This window comes from Crinia signifera, chromosome 4 (assembly GCF_055691185.1).
Source record: "Crinia signifera chromosome 4, ASM5569118v1, whole genome shotgun sequence".
NCBI lineage: Eukaryota > Metazoa > Chordata > Amphibia > Anura > Myobatrachidae > Crinia > Crinia signifera.
In genome coordinates this window covers 323,855,852-323,871,710 of record NC_139220.1, presented here as the reverse complement: position 1 = coordinate 323,871,710, position 15,859 = coordinate 323,855,852, and the positions used below count along the sequence as shown (strand labels likewise).

The window sequence follows — 15,859 nt, the reverse complement described above, 5'->3', positions numbered from 1 at the left end:
GCAGGGCTGTGGTGGAGGTGGAACTAGTTCCCCCTAATATTAGAGGTGGTGGAACACACCAGGCTCATCAAATCACAAGTCTCACTTGGGGTTCTGAGCGTGTCCTCCGGCTGTGCGAAATCTGACCGGCTAACACTATTTTTGATGTTTATTGATAGAACTTTAATGGAAAATAAAAAGAGATGGAAGCTTCCTCTGCCGAAGAGCTTACAATCTGTTTAGACTGGACAGGAAGCCGGTACTTGTACGGTGGCAGGAGTCAAAGTTCTCTGTCCGAGGGGTGACCTGTACTGCATAATGACATGCTGCTCATTTGTCCCCCTGCTGTTGTGCTGTGCCTGTCCCTGCATCCACTGATCAGGGGGGTAAAGGTTGCACCTTATCAGTCCCAGCGACTCTGTGTAAGAGCAGAGTATGTCACGGTATCAGGACAGTCAGATATCTCAGCATGGCGAGAACACAGCTCCAGAGCTAAGCATGCCACGCGTGGCCCTGCCGAAGGTGACTTATACCAGAATCATGCGTTTCCTCCTGCCGCTGGCGCTCATCTTCCTCTTCCTCTATTACACCTCCACCAAGCTCCGTAAGTACCCGGACCAGCGAGCTGGCTATCACGTCCAACAGGGGTCAGCCTAAGACGGGCATGCTGAGACTTCTGGTTCCACACAGGATGGTGGATTAAACTGATATAGTTGCGGCGAAAGACAGGAGGGTTTGCATAGAAATCGATGGCATTGTTGACAGTCAAAAATGTTGACGGCATTATGTCGACAGGACAGTGCCTCCGTGGGTGTGATGTGATTTGTAGCATTTTGATGTGATTGCGTCGGAGGCGTCATAATGTTAAACATGGTAGTAAAGCATTATGTTTAATGCCGACACAGTAAAAATGCTTCCCGTTATACTGCAAACATGTCGGCAGTCTTGAAGCAACGAGATGCATTATTTGCAGCTATAACTATATCCCAGGCTGAAGCTTTCGGAGTGTGCTGCTCTCTGAGGAATAAGTAATGATCTCTCTCCCTTTATGGGACAGATACTTGCAGAGAGATAAAGGACCGGGCAACCAGCTCCTAACTGCCATGTTACAGGCTGAGCTTGGAGGACAGCACATTGTGGGTGGTTGGGTGGGTTTGGGGCTGTTTGGGTAATTTGGGAAGTAAACCACGAGTGTAAGTTGGAAACTATGAGCGTGGGGATTTATGAGATGTGTGGTTAGTGCCCACTGCCATATTAAGGGGGATCTCTGGGACGCTCGATTCAGGGATGTACAGTTATGACCTGGATCACAGCAACAAGCCCCGCCCACTTCTGTGCGCACCGAGTGTGATTGCACAACTAGTGATGTCATCACCAGAGCTTGGCCCGTCTATGTATGCACTGGCAGGAGATAATGCAGCTCCCGGACATGATGCACATATCCAGTGCCACGTCTGTCACGCTCGCACTGGCACTAATATGCAGAGACACGCCAGCACCGACACTAATATGCACAGACACGCCAACACTAATATGTACTGTAGAGACACGCCAGCACCAACACTAATATGCAGAGACACGCCAGCACCAACACTAATATGCACAGACACGCCAGCACTAAAATGTTCTTGAGAGACACGCCAGCAACGACACTAATATGCAGACACGCCAGCACCAACACTAATATACAGAGACACGCCAGCACCGACACTAATATGCAGAGACACTCCAGCACCGACACTAATATGCAGAGACACGACAGCACCAACACTAATATACAGAGACACGCCAGCACCGACACTAATATACAGAGACACCAGCACCGACACTAATATGCAGAGACACGCCAGCACCGACACTAATATGCAGAGACACGCCAGCACCGACACTAATATGCAGAGACACACCAGCACCGATACTAATATGCAGAGACACGCCAGCACCGACACTAATATGCAGAGACACACCAGCACCGATACTAATATGCAGAGACACGCCAGCACCGACACTAATATGCAGAGACACGCCAGCACCGACACTAATATGCAGAGACACGCCAGCACCGACACTAATATGCAGACACGCCAGCACCGACACTAATATGCAGAGACACGCCAGCACCAACACTAATATGCACAGACACGCCAGCACTAATATGTACTGTAGAGACACGCCAGTACCGACACTAATATGCAGAGACACGCCAGCACCAACACTAATATACAGAGACACGCCAGCACCGACACTAATATGCAGAGACACGCCAGCACCAACACTAATATACAGAGACACGCCAGCACCGACACTAATATGCAGAGACACGCCAGCACCAACACTAATATGCAGAGACACACCAGCACCAACACTAACATGCAGAGACACGCCAGCACCGACAATAACATGCAGAGACACGCCAGCACCGACACTAATATACAGAGACACGCCAGCACGTACACTAACATGCAGAGACACGCCAGCACCAACACTAATATGCAGAGACACGCCAGCACCAACACTAATATGCAGAGACACACCAGCACCAACACTAACATGCAGAGACACGCCAGCACCGACACTAACATACAGAGACACGCCAGCACCAACACTAACATGCAGAGACACACCAGCACCAACACTAACATGCAGAGACACGCCAGCACCAACACTAATATGCAGAGGCACGCCAGCACCGACACTAATATGCAGAGACACACCAGCACCGACACTAATATGCAGAGACACACCAGCACCGACACTAATATGCAGAGACACACCAGCACCGACACTAATATGCAGAGACACGCCAGCACCGACACTAATATGCAGAGACACGCCAGCACCGACACTAATATGCAGAGACACACCAGCACCGACACTAATATGCAGAGACACCAGCACCGACACTAATATGCAGAGACACACCAGCACCGACACTAATATGCAGAGACACGCCAGCACCAACACTAATATGCAGAGACACGCCAGCACCGAGACTAATATGCAGAGACACGCCAGCACCGAGACTAATATGCAGAGACACGCCAGCACCAACACTAATATGCAGAGACACACCAGCACCGACACTAATATGCAGAGATACGCCAGCACCAACACTAATATGCAGAGACACGCCAGCACCGACACTAATATGCAGAGACACACCCGCACCGACACTAATATGCAGAGACACACCCGCACCGACACTAATATGCAGAGACACCAGCACCGACACTAATATGCAGAGACACACCAGCACCGACACTAATATGCAGAGATACGCCAGCACCAACACTAATATGCAGAGACACGCCAGCACCGACACTAATATGCAGAGACACGCCAGCACCGACACTAATATGCAGAGACACGCCAGCACCGACACTAATATGCAGAGACACACCCGCACCGACACTAATATGCAGAGACACACCCGCACCGACACTAATATGCAGAGACACCAGCACCGACACTAATATGCAGAGACACACCAGCACCGACACTAATATGCAGAGATACGCCAGCACCGACACTAATATGCAGAGACAAGCCAGCACCGACACTAATATGCAGAGACACGCCAGCACCGACACTAATATGCAGAGACACGCCAGCACCGACACTAATATGCAGAGACACACCAGCACCAACACTAATATGCAGACACACCAGCACCAACACTAATATGCAGAGACACGCCAGCACCAACACTAATATGCAGAGACACGCCAGCACCGACACTAATATGCAGAGACACACCAGCACCGACACTAATATGCAGAGACACACCAGCACCAACACTAATATGCAGAGACACGCCAGCACCAACACTAATATGCAGAGACACACCAACCCTAATATGTAGAGCAGTGTTTTTCAACCACCGTGCCGTGGAACACTAGTGTGCCTTGAGCTGTTCTTAAGTGTGCCCCCAGATCTAGAGATGCCCAAACCAGTTTACAGCCACCACCAGATCAACTGTTATTTACTGGTCTCTTCTTTTCAAGTAAAGGGCAAATGTATTTTATTTTTGTTACCTGTGGGGACCAGTGTGATTGTTTCATAGTTGCCTACCCTCCTGCATTCTGCAGGAGACTCCCTGACATAGCAGCAATCTCCCTCTCTCCCTTATTAGTCTAGCAATCTCCCTCATTACACCTATCTCACATTACTCTGTTAAATTTTTTGGGAAAAAAGGAATGAGAGACAGATACATTTACAATGAATCATCAGCATCATATCCCAGCACTTTACCAAGTACAGTAGCTCTTACTAACTGCTTTGGGTTCTCATCTACATTTGGATAGAAATCATTTATAAGATTCCCCTCAGATGTAGCAGTACACACCCAGGCTTTTAGGTGCCACGTTCACAATCTCTTTTCACAATCTCTCCATATATGGAACTAGACACGTTCTTTGGTTGGAGCATGACACGCCCCCTTAATGGGGCGCTGTACAAAATTATATTAGCAACTATAATCTCCCTGAAACTAGTTTTCAAAAGTAGGCAAGTATGGATTGTTTTTTTATATGCGGACCAATAGGTTTGTTTTTTCCTGTGGGGGCCAATGTGTTTTGCCCTATGGGGATCTCATTGTGTGCCTTGGCAATTTTAAAATATTATTTAGTGTGCCGCAAGGTAAAAAGGTTTAAAATCACTGATGTAGAGACACGCCAACACCAACACTAATATGCAGAGACACACCAGCGCTGACACTAATATGCAGAGACACACCAGCGCTGACACTAATATGCAGAGACAAGCCAACACCAACACTAATATGCAGAGACACACCAGCACCGAAATTAATATGGAGAGACACGCCAGCACCGACACTAATATGCAAAGACACACCAGCACCAACACTAACATGCAGAGACACGCCAGCACCGACACTAATATACAGAGACATGCCAGCACCAACACTAATATGCAGACACACACCAGCACCGACACTAATATGCAGAGACACGCCAGCACCAACACTAATATGCAGACACACACCAGCATTAACACTAACATGCAGACACACACCAGCACCAACACTAATAAGAAGAGATACGCTAGCACCAACACTAATATGCAGAGACACGCCAGCACCAACACTAATATGCACACACACCAGCACCAACACTAACATGCAGACACACACCAGCACCAACACTAATATGCAGACACACACCAGCATTAACACTAACATGCAGACACACACCAGCACCAACACTAATAAGAAGAGATACGCCAGCACCAACACTCATATGCAGAGACACGCCAGCACCAACACTAATATGCAGAGACACGCCAGCACCAACACTAATATGCAGACACACCAGCACCAACACTAATATGCAGACACACACCAGCACCAACACTAATAAGAAGAGATACGCCAGCACCAACACTAATATGCAGAGACATGCCAGCACCAACACTAATATGCAGACACACACCAGCACCAACACTAACATGCAGACACACACCAGCACCAACACTAATATACAGACACACACCAGCACCAACACTAATATACAGACACACACCAGCACCAACACTAATAAGAAGAGACATGCCAGCACCAACACTAATATGCAGACACACACCAGCACCAACACTAATATGCAGACACACACCAGCACCAACACTAATAAGAAGAGATACGCCAGCACCAACACTAATATGCAGAGACATGCCAGCACCAACACTAATATGCAGACACACACCAGCACCAACACTAACATGCAGACACACACCAGCACCAACACTAATATACAGACACACACCAGCACCAACACTAATATACAGACACACACCAGCACCAACACTAATAAGAAGAGACATGCCAGCACCAACACTAATATGCAGACACACACCAGCACCAACACTAATATGCAGACACACACCAGCACTAATAAGAAGAGATACGCCAGCACCAACACTAATATGCAGAGACATGCCAGCACCAACACTAATATGCAGACACACACCAGCACCAACACTAACATGCAGACACACACCAGCACCAACACTAATATACAGACACACACCAGCACCAACACTAATAAGAAGAGACATGCCAGCACCAACACTAATATGCAGACACACACCAGCACCAACACTAATATGCAGACACGCACCAGCACCAACACTAATAAGAAGAGATACGCCAGCACCAACACTAATATACAGACACACACCAGCACCGACACTAATATGCAGAGACACCAGCACCAACACTAATATACAGACACACGCCAGCACCAACACTAATAAGAAGAGATACGCCAGCACCGACACTAATAAGAAGAGATACGCCAACACCAACACTAATATGCAGAGACACACCAGCGCTGACACTAATATGCAGAGACACACCAGCGCTGACACTAATATGCAGAGACAAGCCAACACCAACACTAATATGCAGAGACACACCAGCACCGAAATTAATATGGAGAGACACGCCAGCACCGACACTAATATGCAAAGACACACCAGCACCAACACTAACATGCAGAGACACGCCAGCACCGACACTAATATACAGAGACATGCCAGCACCAACACTAATATGCAGACACACACCAGCACCGACACTAATATGCAGAGACACGCCAGCACCAACACTAATATGCAGACACACACCAGCATTAACACTAACATGCAGACACACACCAGCACCAACACTAATAAGAAGAGATACGCTAGCACCAACACTAATATGCAGAGACACGCCAGCACCAACACTAATATGCACACACACCAGCACCAACACTAACATGCAGACACACACCAGCACCAACACTAATATGCAGACACACACCAGCATTAACACTAACATGCAGACACACACCAGCACCAACACTAATAAGAAGAGATACGCCAGCACCAACACTCATATGCAGAGACACGCCAGCACCAACACTAATATGCAGAGACACGCCAGCACCAACACTAATATGCAGACACACCAGCACCAACACTAATATGCAGACACACACCAGCACCAACACTAATAAGAAGAGATACGCCAGCACCAACACTAATATGCAGAGACATGCCAGCACCAACACTAATATGCAGACACACACCAGCACCAACACTAACATGCAGACACACACCAGCACCAACACTAATATACAGACACACACCAGCACCAACACTAATATACAGACACACACCAGCACCAACACTAATAAGAAGAGACATGCCAGCACCAACACTAATATGCAGACACACACCAGCACCAACACTAATATGCAGACACACACCAGCACCAACACTAATAAGAAGAGATACGCCAGCACCAACACTAATATGCAGAGACATGCCAGCACCAACACTAATATGCAGACACACACCAGCACCAACACTAACATGCAGACACACACCAGCACCAACACTAATATACAGACACACACCAGCACCAACACTAATATACAGACACACACCAGCACCAACACTAATAAGAAGAGACATGCCAGCACCAACACTAATATGCAGACACACACCAGCACCAACACTAATATGCAGACACACACCAGCACCAACACTAATAAGAAGAGATACGCCAGCACCAACACTAATATGCAGAGACATGCCAGCACCAACACTAATATGCAGACACACACCAGCACCAACACTAACATGCAGACACACACCAGCACCAACACTAATATACAGACACACACCAGCACCAACACTAATAAGAAGAGACATGCCAGCACCAACACTAATATGCAGACACACACCAGCACCAACACTAATATGCAGACACGCACCAGCACCAACACTAATAAGAAGAGATACGCCAGCACCAACACTAATATACAGACACACACCAGCACCGACACTAATATGCAGAGACACCAGCACCAACACTAATATGCAGACACACGCCAGCACCAACACTAATAAGAAGAGATACGCCAGCACCGACACTAATATATAGAACCAAATATTGCACCATGACTAACACGCAGAGCCATACATGATGCTGAGATTAATATACACATATTTTTTTCAAAATACAATTATTTTTACAAAACATGGCTACCACAGTCCCTCCATGATGACTCTCCCATTACAAAATGGCTGCCAATTAGCGCCCATTAGGTGAATGTGCCATTGTAATAAATGGAATGTGGGAAGCAGGGGCAGCACACACCCTATACACAGTGCCGGTGTATCTATGCAATGTTACATGCAGACGAGACCGATCATACGTGAACCTTTTCCCGTCACCCACAGCAGATGCCGACCTGCAGAACTGCGTTATAGACGGCAAACAGTGCGCCGAGATCCAGAATGACGTCATCGCTGAGCAAGATCTGAAAGTAAGTCTTTATTATAGAAGCCTATGGATTTCATTCCGCATTTAGCACAGAGAGGGATCTAACCGGATCCCTCCCAGCACCCACCATGGCTGCCACGTCTCAGCTACATTGTTACATTGTGGTATTAAACCCAATTCTGTAGCAGAACCTGGTCTTGCCAAGATGAGATATTGCCCCTCCTAGCCGCAGCTCCGCGGGGGAGTGTCAAGGGGGGCTGGGCCACTAAAATCATTAAGCCCCACCCCCTTGTGGAAAAATGCTGTGATTTGTGCATATTTACATAGGGGGCAGAGCTAAAATGACTTAGAATAGTATCATTGGGCCCTGCTGCCTCTACCAAGGGGTGACAGATCTCTTTGTTAATGGTATTAGTTCATTCTTTTGTGAAGCCTCTCCAAAGGCCGCAGATTTTCTGTATTTATCGGCCCATTCTGCCAGCTCCACTAGGGGTGCCCACTCTCACAGGGCCGCCTGCAGCAGGTTACCCAACAAGTCATGTGACTCCTGCGTGCTACGGAAGAGGAGTCATGTATTACAGACAATAAAGTAGTCATTTATTACATTTATATCTCACCCTCTTCCAGCGACGGAGAATCTGTCTTTTATATCTATCTACCCCTAAGGTTCTCTCTTAAGGCTGGGTTTATACGGTCACCCCCGACACTGCCCATACTATGACCATTGAGCGCTAAGTGTTGTCCTCTTACAGGAGGCGGAGGGCGCCTTGTCCATGAAGGAAGATGCCACCTATGTCAAGGTGATAGAGAACTCCATGAGGAACTGCAAAGGGAAGACCTTCCAGATCGGAAAAATGCTGCAGTCATTTCATAAGTGTGTGACGGGCGAGCAAGAGATCCTACTGCAGCATTACCTGCATGGGTGGGCGGAGCTGATAAAGTGAGTCTATTACCCCTGCAGAGGGCCACAGCGGCATTACTAGACATGTGTGGGCCAATAGCAACAAGGGCCGAGCCCAACGCTTCTAGGGGGGCTCCTCTGTCCGCACAGTTAGTCCATGGTTCATTTTACACCCCCAATTCATATTATGTTACATATAGTGACCCCCAATTCACAACAAACCACAATGTAGTGACCCCAGTTCACATTATGTCACATTAAAGAGACCCCAGTTCACATTATGTCCCATTAAAGAGACCCCAGTTCACATTATGGGGGCTATTCTGGTTTGTTTGGATCCTCCCTGCGCACACACCCAAGACTGTGGGCGGGTAGTGTGGCGAGGCATGGGGAGGCGGGCCGGAGGGTTCACCCATGGTAACGCCCAGTGTTTCATGATCGCATGGTGACACGGGTGGGGGGGGGGTGCAGCTGATATCACCGGATGTCAGCTGCCCGCCCAGTTCCTGTCAAGTGTGCACGCAAATCTAAGTGACCTGAGGGATTTGCGTGCACCCTCAACATCATTCGATGGTTGTTGGTCCGCACGCACCCGGCGCACGCACATGCGCAGAATTTGCAAATGTGTATTGCGAAAACATGGTGCTCGCGTGCAAGCGTATATCACATTGTGGTGACTCCAGTTCACATGATCTCACATTGTAGCAGAATAAAGTACATTTATTCCACACTGTAATGGACCTAGTTCACATTATGCCACACTGTAGTGCCCCCTCTTCACTTTATGCCACAATGTAGTGCCCCCTCTTCACTTTATGCCACAATGTAGTGCCCCCTCTTCACTTTATGCCACACTGTAGTGCCCCCTCTTCACTTTATGCCACACTGTAGTGCCCCCTCTTCACTTTATGCCACAATGTAGTGCCCCCTCTTCACTTTATGCCACAATGTAGTGCCCCCTCTTCACTTTATGCCACAATGTAGTGCCCCCTCTTAACTATATGCCACAATGTAGAGACACTAGTTCACATTATCTAACATTGTAGTGACTACAGTTCACATTTTGCCCCATTGTATTGACTACAGTTCACATTATGCCCCATTGTAGTGACTACAGTTCACATTAAACCAGAATATAGGGCCCTCTACACATTATTCCACGCTATAATTCACCTAGTTCACATTATGCCACACTGTAGTGCCACTGTTCATATTATGGCACACTGTAATGACCCCAGTTCCCAGTATGCCAAATTGTATTTACCCCACATTTTGATCATATTGTGGTGCCCCCTGCTCCCACTACGTCACATTGTAGTGACCCCAGTAATACAATCAGAAATAGGCAAAGGAGTCCTTTTTAATAAAAAGTGACAAGATCTGTTATAAAAAAATATATTGATACATCTCTTCCAGGTGGCATATAAATACTGTCTCAGTAGGGTCAATGAAACAGCCACGTGGTCTGGGGGGTGGCCAAATTCAAGAGATATGGCCATGCCCATGTGGGTTTGACTGGTACGGGCTGCCATGCACATGCATGGGGATTTAACAAATGGAAGGCACTGGCAGATCTTATCACCAGGAGAGGCTCTGGATGGTGGTAAAAGTACCATGGCCTATGTTCTACCACCAGTGAGAATACCGTTCCCCACAGCGGTAATGCCTTTGTTCACGCAGTATATATAACACTTGGGTATTTATGGAGAATGTAAACAGTAATTAAACTATACTAATATAGGGGTTTATTCTAGTTCATTCTTTCTGACAAAATCCTTCTTAGATGGACAAAACCATGTGCACTGCAGGGGGGCAGATGTAACATGTGCAGAGAGAATTAGATGTGGGTGAGTTATTTTGTTTCTGTGCAGGGAAAATACTGACTGCTTTATTTTACACTGCAATATAGATCTCACTTTGAAGAAAAACCCCACCCAAATCTAATTCTCTCTGCACGTTACATCTGCCCCACCCACAGTGCACCGCAGATGGTTTTGTCCATCTAAGAAGGATTTTTGTCAGAAAGAATGAACTAGAATAACCCCCATAGAGACACTGGACTAATGCTCCATCTTACTTCCCTCCAGGTTCATGGACTCAATGGGAACCGTGTTTACTTTTATATCACATGAGACGCAAACCAAGATCAACATCCTTCAAGAGTATCTGAATGGTAAGAACGGGAAGAGCTACAGGACGGTCAGGTCCATGATAAAATACGAACTGGACAACAAGGTGGTGAACTTCAATGAGCTCCCATCCGACCAGGTTCCCTCCGGCTGCCGGACCCTACTACGTATGCACCGGGCCCTCAAGTGGTTGGAAGTTTTCCTCTCCAAGATCGGCACCAGTTCTGAACGCGACAAGACCTCGGAAATGTGTGCTGAGGCCTACCACAAGACCCTCGCTCACTATCATAGCTGGTTAATCCGGCAGGTGGCCGAGGTGGCATTCCTGGCCCTGCCTCCTCTGGACGAGATGTACAAGGTGGTGTGCGTCCAAGATCAGGAAGAAGCTAGAGTTGTCCTCTTGACCACCGCAGAAGTCTTGGTTAGAGTCTACAACATTACGCAAGAACTGTACAGTGCAAACGGTATGTTGGACCTTCCATGAGGACAGTCCTTGGAGGAGAGATACTTGCCAGCAGAAGAGGAATGGATAGGACACGTTGGTCGGAGCAATGTCGAATTTGACCTGTACGAATGTAGCCAATCAGTAAGGACAATAGATCATTTTGCACTATGAGGGACTATTCTCGAGCTCCGTTTGTTTTATTTGTGTATTGGGTACGATGTGCTATGGCTGGCCATAGAGGTGCCTCACTCCTTACCTTCCACCATTCCAATTTTGGTGGGACACAGTGATCCGCAGTATGGGGGAAGGCTGGAAGGCCTCACGTCACTCGCCGTCAAGCGCTGAAACCCATGGCAACAAGACTGGTTTCCATTTGTCTAGAGCCGATAAATACAACAGATACAGGTATAGGTCATAGGGTCGACAATATGAAGGTTGACATACAGTAAGGTGGACCACTAAAGGTCAACAACAGGGCTTATGTCGACGCATTAAATAGGTCGATGTTGGTAAGGTCGACAGGGTTGGAAGGTCGACACAATGGTTGACAACGGGAAGGTCAACAGTCAAAAGGTCGAGTTTTTCATGTTTTTTTTGTCCTGGATTTTGACATAAGTCGACATGGACGACGCGACCCCCCGCATGGCTCGCTGCCCTCGGCACACTGTTATATTCTACCTCCACGCTCGAATGGTCGGTTGGCTCCAAAAAAAACGTGAAAAAATCATGTCGACCTGTTGACTGTTGACTTTCCCGTTGTCGACGTAATGCTTGTGTTGACCTTTCTGACCCTGTCGGCCTTAGCCATGTCGGCCTATTTTATGTGTCGACCTAAGCCCTGTTGGCCTTTAGTGGTCAACCTAATATATGTCAACATTCACAGTGTCGACCAAGTGACCATATCCTGCCTCTATCTGTATATGATGACAATGACAATTGTATCCGTCGCTATAGGTTACAGCGGCGTTTTGTGATGAATACATTTTCCCCGTTATGTTAATTCTGTGAATAACTTGTGTAATTATAGTGAACATCGCAGTGTATTGGCTCAGTGTGGCTCGGATGAAACCACCGGCTCTTTTTGTGAAACACGTTAACATTAAACCACAAAAGAAACACATTTATACAGAGCGGTCACCGTCTGTCGGCAATTCTACGGATTTGTGATTTTTCTGTCTCACGTTGACCTTTTGGGATACGGTCATTTGGTCTACAGCATGATGGTCGACAGTCATTAGGTTGACACCATTAGGTCGACATGGGTCTAGATCAACATAGAAAAAGGTCAACATGGTTCTAGGTCGAAAGGTCATTAGTTCGACAGGTCATTAGTTCGATAGGTCATTAGTTTGACAATGTCTAGGTCGACAGACAAAAGGTCGACATGGGGTTTTTCACTGTTTTTTGAGCCGACATGTGCCGACAGGCGGTATTTCATGCCCTACCATCCACTAGGGCGTGGCGGGAGAATAAAATAGTGTGCTGAGCGCAGCGAGCGATGCGAGGGGATGCGGTGCACTTTAAACTGTGTCCATGTCGACTGTGTTGACATCCAGGTAAAAAAACTGTGAAAAAACCCATGTCGACCTTTTGACTGTCGACCTAGACATTGTCGAACTAATGACCTGTCGAACTAATCACCTTTAAACCTTTTCCCATGTCGACCTAGACCCATGTCGACCTTTTCCCATGTCGACCTAATGACTAATGTCGACCTTTCCCATGTCGACCATCATGATGTGCCGATTCATTCTCCGGTGGTGGGACCCCTGCTGCGAGCGCCTTGGGTGTGGACACCCATTGTTCCATGGGTGTGCCCACAAAAAAGGCCGGCGTGCCCCTAGAAAACGCAGCAAACGCAGACGTGCCCCTAACTGCTCGGGGCGGGCGGATGGCGTCACAAGACGTCAGCGCCCGCCCTCAATTCGGCTGCCAACAGAGGAATAATGATATCGATGGTGAGTAAACATCCAATGGTGTTTCATCTGCGCAGGTGCACGTGAGGGAATGTGTAAGCGCACGCACCCGCTCGCAGCGCAGCCAGGGGATTCGGGCAGCGGGAGGGGGACTTTGGGACTTTTCCATATAAGCATGGATTCCGATTGGAAACGGTAAAGTCGAGCGAGGCACCCGGCGAGGGGGAGCTGTACACATACCCAAGTGTCCAAATTGACACCAAAAACTCACGTCGGCCATGATTTGACCTTTTTCCAGCATCGATCTTGTGCATGTTGCCTGATAAAGATTACGCAGCCCCGGGATAATGCGGAACGCGCCCTTTCCTCCGATCACAACTATTGTGTATGCCGCACTACAAAGTAGTCCCCTCTCCGGTGCCGTCGGCCGGCCGTGTCGGGTTGCGTGCCTGTGCTTCGGTAGTAAACAGTTCAATTACTGCAGCTGCTCTCACATTTCCCAGTGCTCAGCGTGTTTATTCCCAATGACACACAGTGCAGCCAGCCAGGGAGATAACGCTGCGCTCACCACTGTGCGAGGAGGCTGCCGCGAGGCCACGAGTAAGGGGCAGCCAGCATAAGAATGTGGCTCCGCAGCGCAGAGCGCGTGGACCGGATCACTGCACCACATATGTAGCAAGTCCGCCCCCAATGTCAGGAGTCATTGGGGGGATACCTGCTGTTTTCTTCTGTTCCATTACCTGAGACGCCCAGGGTGACATTCTATGGGATGAGATAATCTGACTTTGGCGAATTTTATCGCAAAAACGGCCGTTTTCGCACTTTTTCAGCAGACCTCCCCCGCATGCTGGGACTTGGAGACTTGTAGTCCACCTGTAAAAAGAATGTTAAAAAAAACACACACACAGAGAAGTAAAACTTTATTACACACACATCCACACTCCTAACTTTTACACCAATATACTCACCAATCCAGGTCCAGCGCTGTCCTCTTCACAGCTGGCTCCCCCCGCACTGACAGCTGGGAGAACCGACTATCTCCGATGCCGCTAACAGCTTCTGTTGCGCTGTCCCCTGATTGGCTGAGCTATGCGTCTCCATGGAGACGCATAAGCCAAAGACGCTCTCAGCCTCTGTAGCGCTGGGACAGCGCAACAGAAGCTGTTAGCGGCATCGGAGATAGTCGGTTCTCCCCGCTGTCAGTGCGGGGGGAGCCAGCTGTGAAGAGGACAGCGCTGGACCTGGATTGTTGAGTATATTGGTGTAAAAGTGAGGAGTGTGGATGTGTGTGTAATAAAGTTTTACTTCTCTGTGTGTGTGTTTTTTTAACATTCTTTTTACAGGTGGACTACAAGTCTCCAAGTCCCAGCATGCGGGGGAGGTCTGCTGGCACTTGTAGTTCTCCTGTATCAAGCGATGTTATGTATGTAAGATTTAACCATATCAGGCCGGCGTCCACTGGCCACGAACGCCGGTGACAGCCCCAGGCTTCACCCTGGACGGGTGAAGCCTGGGGGGGAACCCCTTTATGGGGGGGTCCCCACTCCTCCAGGTACCCCGTCCAAGGCTGACCAGCCACGGTGCTCATGTTTCGGCCGGGGGACCTTATATAAAAAGTGTCCCCCAGCTGTGGCATGACACCGAGGGCTGTTGGAGCCCGGTGCTGGTTTCAAAATACGGGGGGACCCCCAGATTTTTTGCCCCCCGTATTTTTGGAACCAGGACCGGTCCAAGAGTCCGGGGCTGGTTTCAGAAATACGGGGGACCCCTATGCTTTTTGTCCCCCGTATTTTTGGAACCAGCCCCGGCTCAATGAGCCCAGGGCTGGTTATGCTCAGGAGGGGGGACCCCACGCAATTTTTTTTTTTTTGAAGAAAAAAAAATCGCACATTTCCTTAAATTCGCACATTTTCATGCCTAAAATTCACACATTTTCATGCCTAAAATTCGCACATTATCGCACCTAATCGCACTTTTTTCTCCGAAATTCGCATCTCATAAAATATGCGAAAAACAGCCCAAAAATGCGATTTTAAAAAGTGCGATTTGGTGCGAATTTTAGACATGCCTAAGAATCGGAACCCATAGAATGTCACCCCCAGTTGGAGATTGTGGGCCTGATTCAGAGATGCTAAGTCCACTCGTCGTCTCTTGCGGCGACCTGTTGCCGGAGTCGCTGCTGCGATAATGTGCAAACGC

General features: G+C 48.2%; 1 protein-coding gene across 2 annotated transcripts; it reads left to right on the top strand.

Annotated features, from left to right (window-relative positions):
* Positions 1 to 322: 322 nt before the first annotated feature.
* GLTPD2 (glycolipid transfer protein domain containing 2) lies at positions 323 to 12,864 on the top strand. 2 transcript variants are annotated; one of them, XM_083185719.1, is made up of 4 exons: positions 323 to 583; positions 8,227 to 8,312; positions 9,022 to 9,209; positions 11,258 to 12,864. In XM_083185719.1, exons 1-4 carry the CDS (start codon positions 415 to 417, stop codon positions 11,781 to 11,783), a joined length of 969 nt encoding a protein of 322 aa, XP_083041845.1. In that variant the 5' UTR covers positions 323 to 414; the 3' UTR covers positions 11,784 to 12,864. The 2 variants fall into 2 exon arrangements, with proteins under 2 accessions (XP_083041845.1, XP_083041846.1); XM_083185720.1 differs by having other exon boundaries at positions 324 to 583; positions 8,230 to 8,312.
* Positions 12,865 to 15,859: the final 2,995 nt, after the last annotated feature.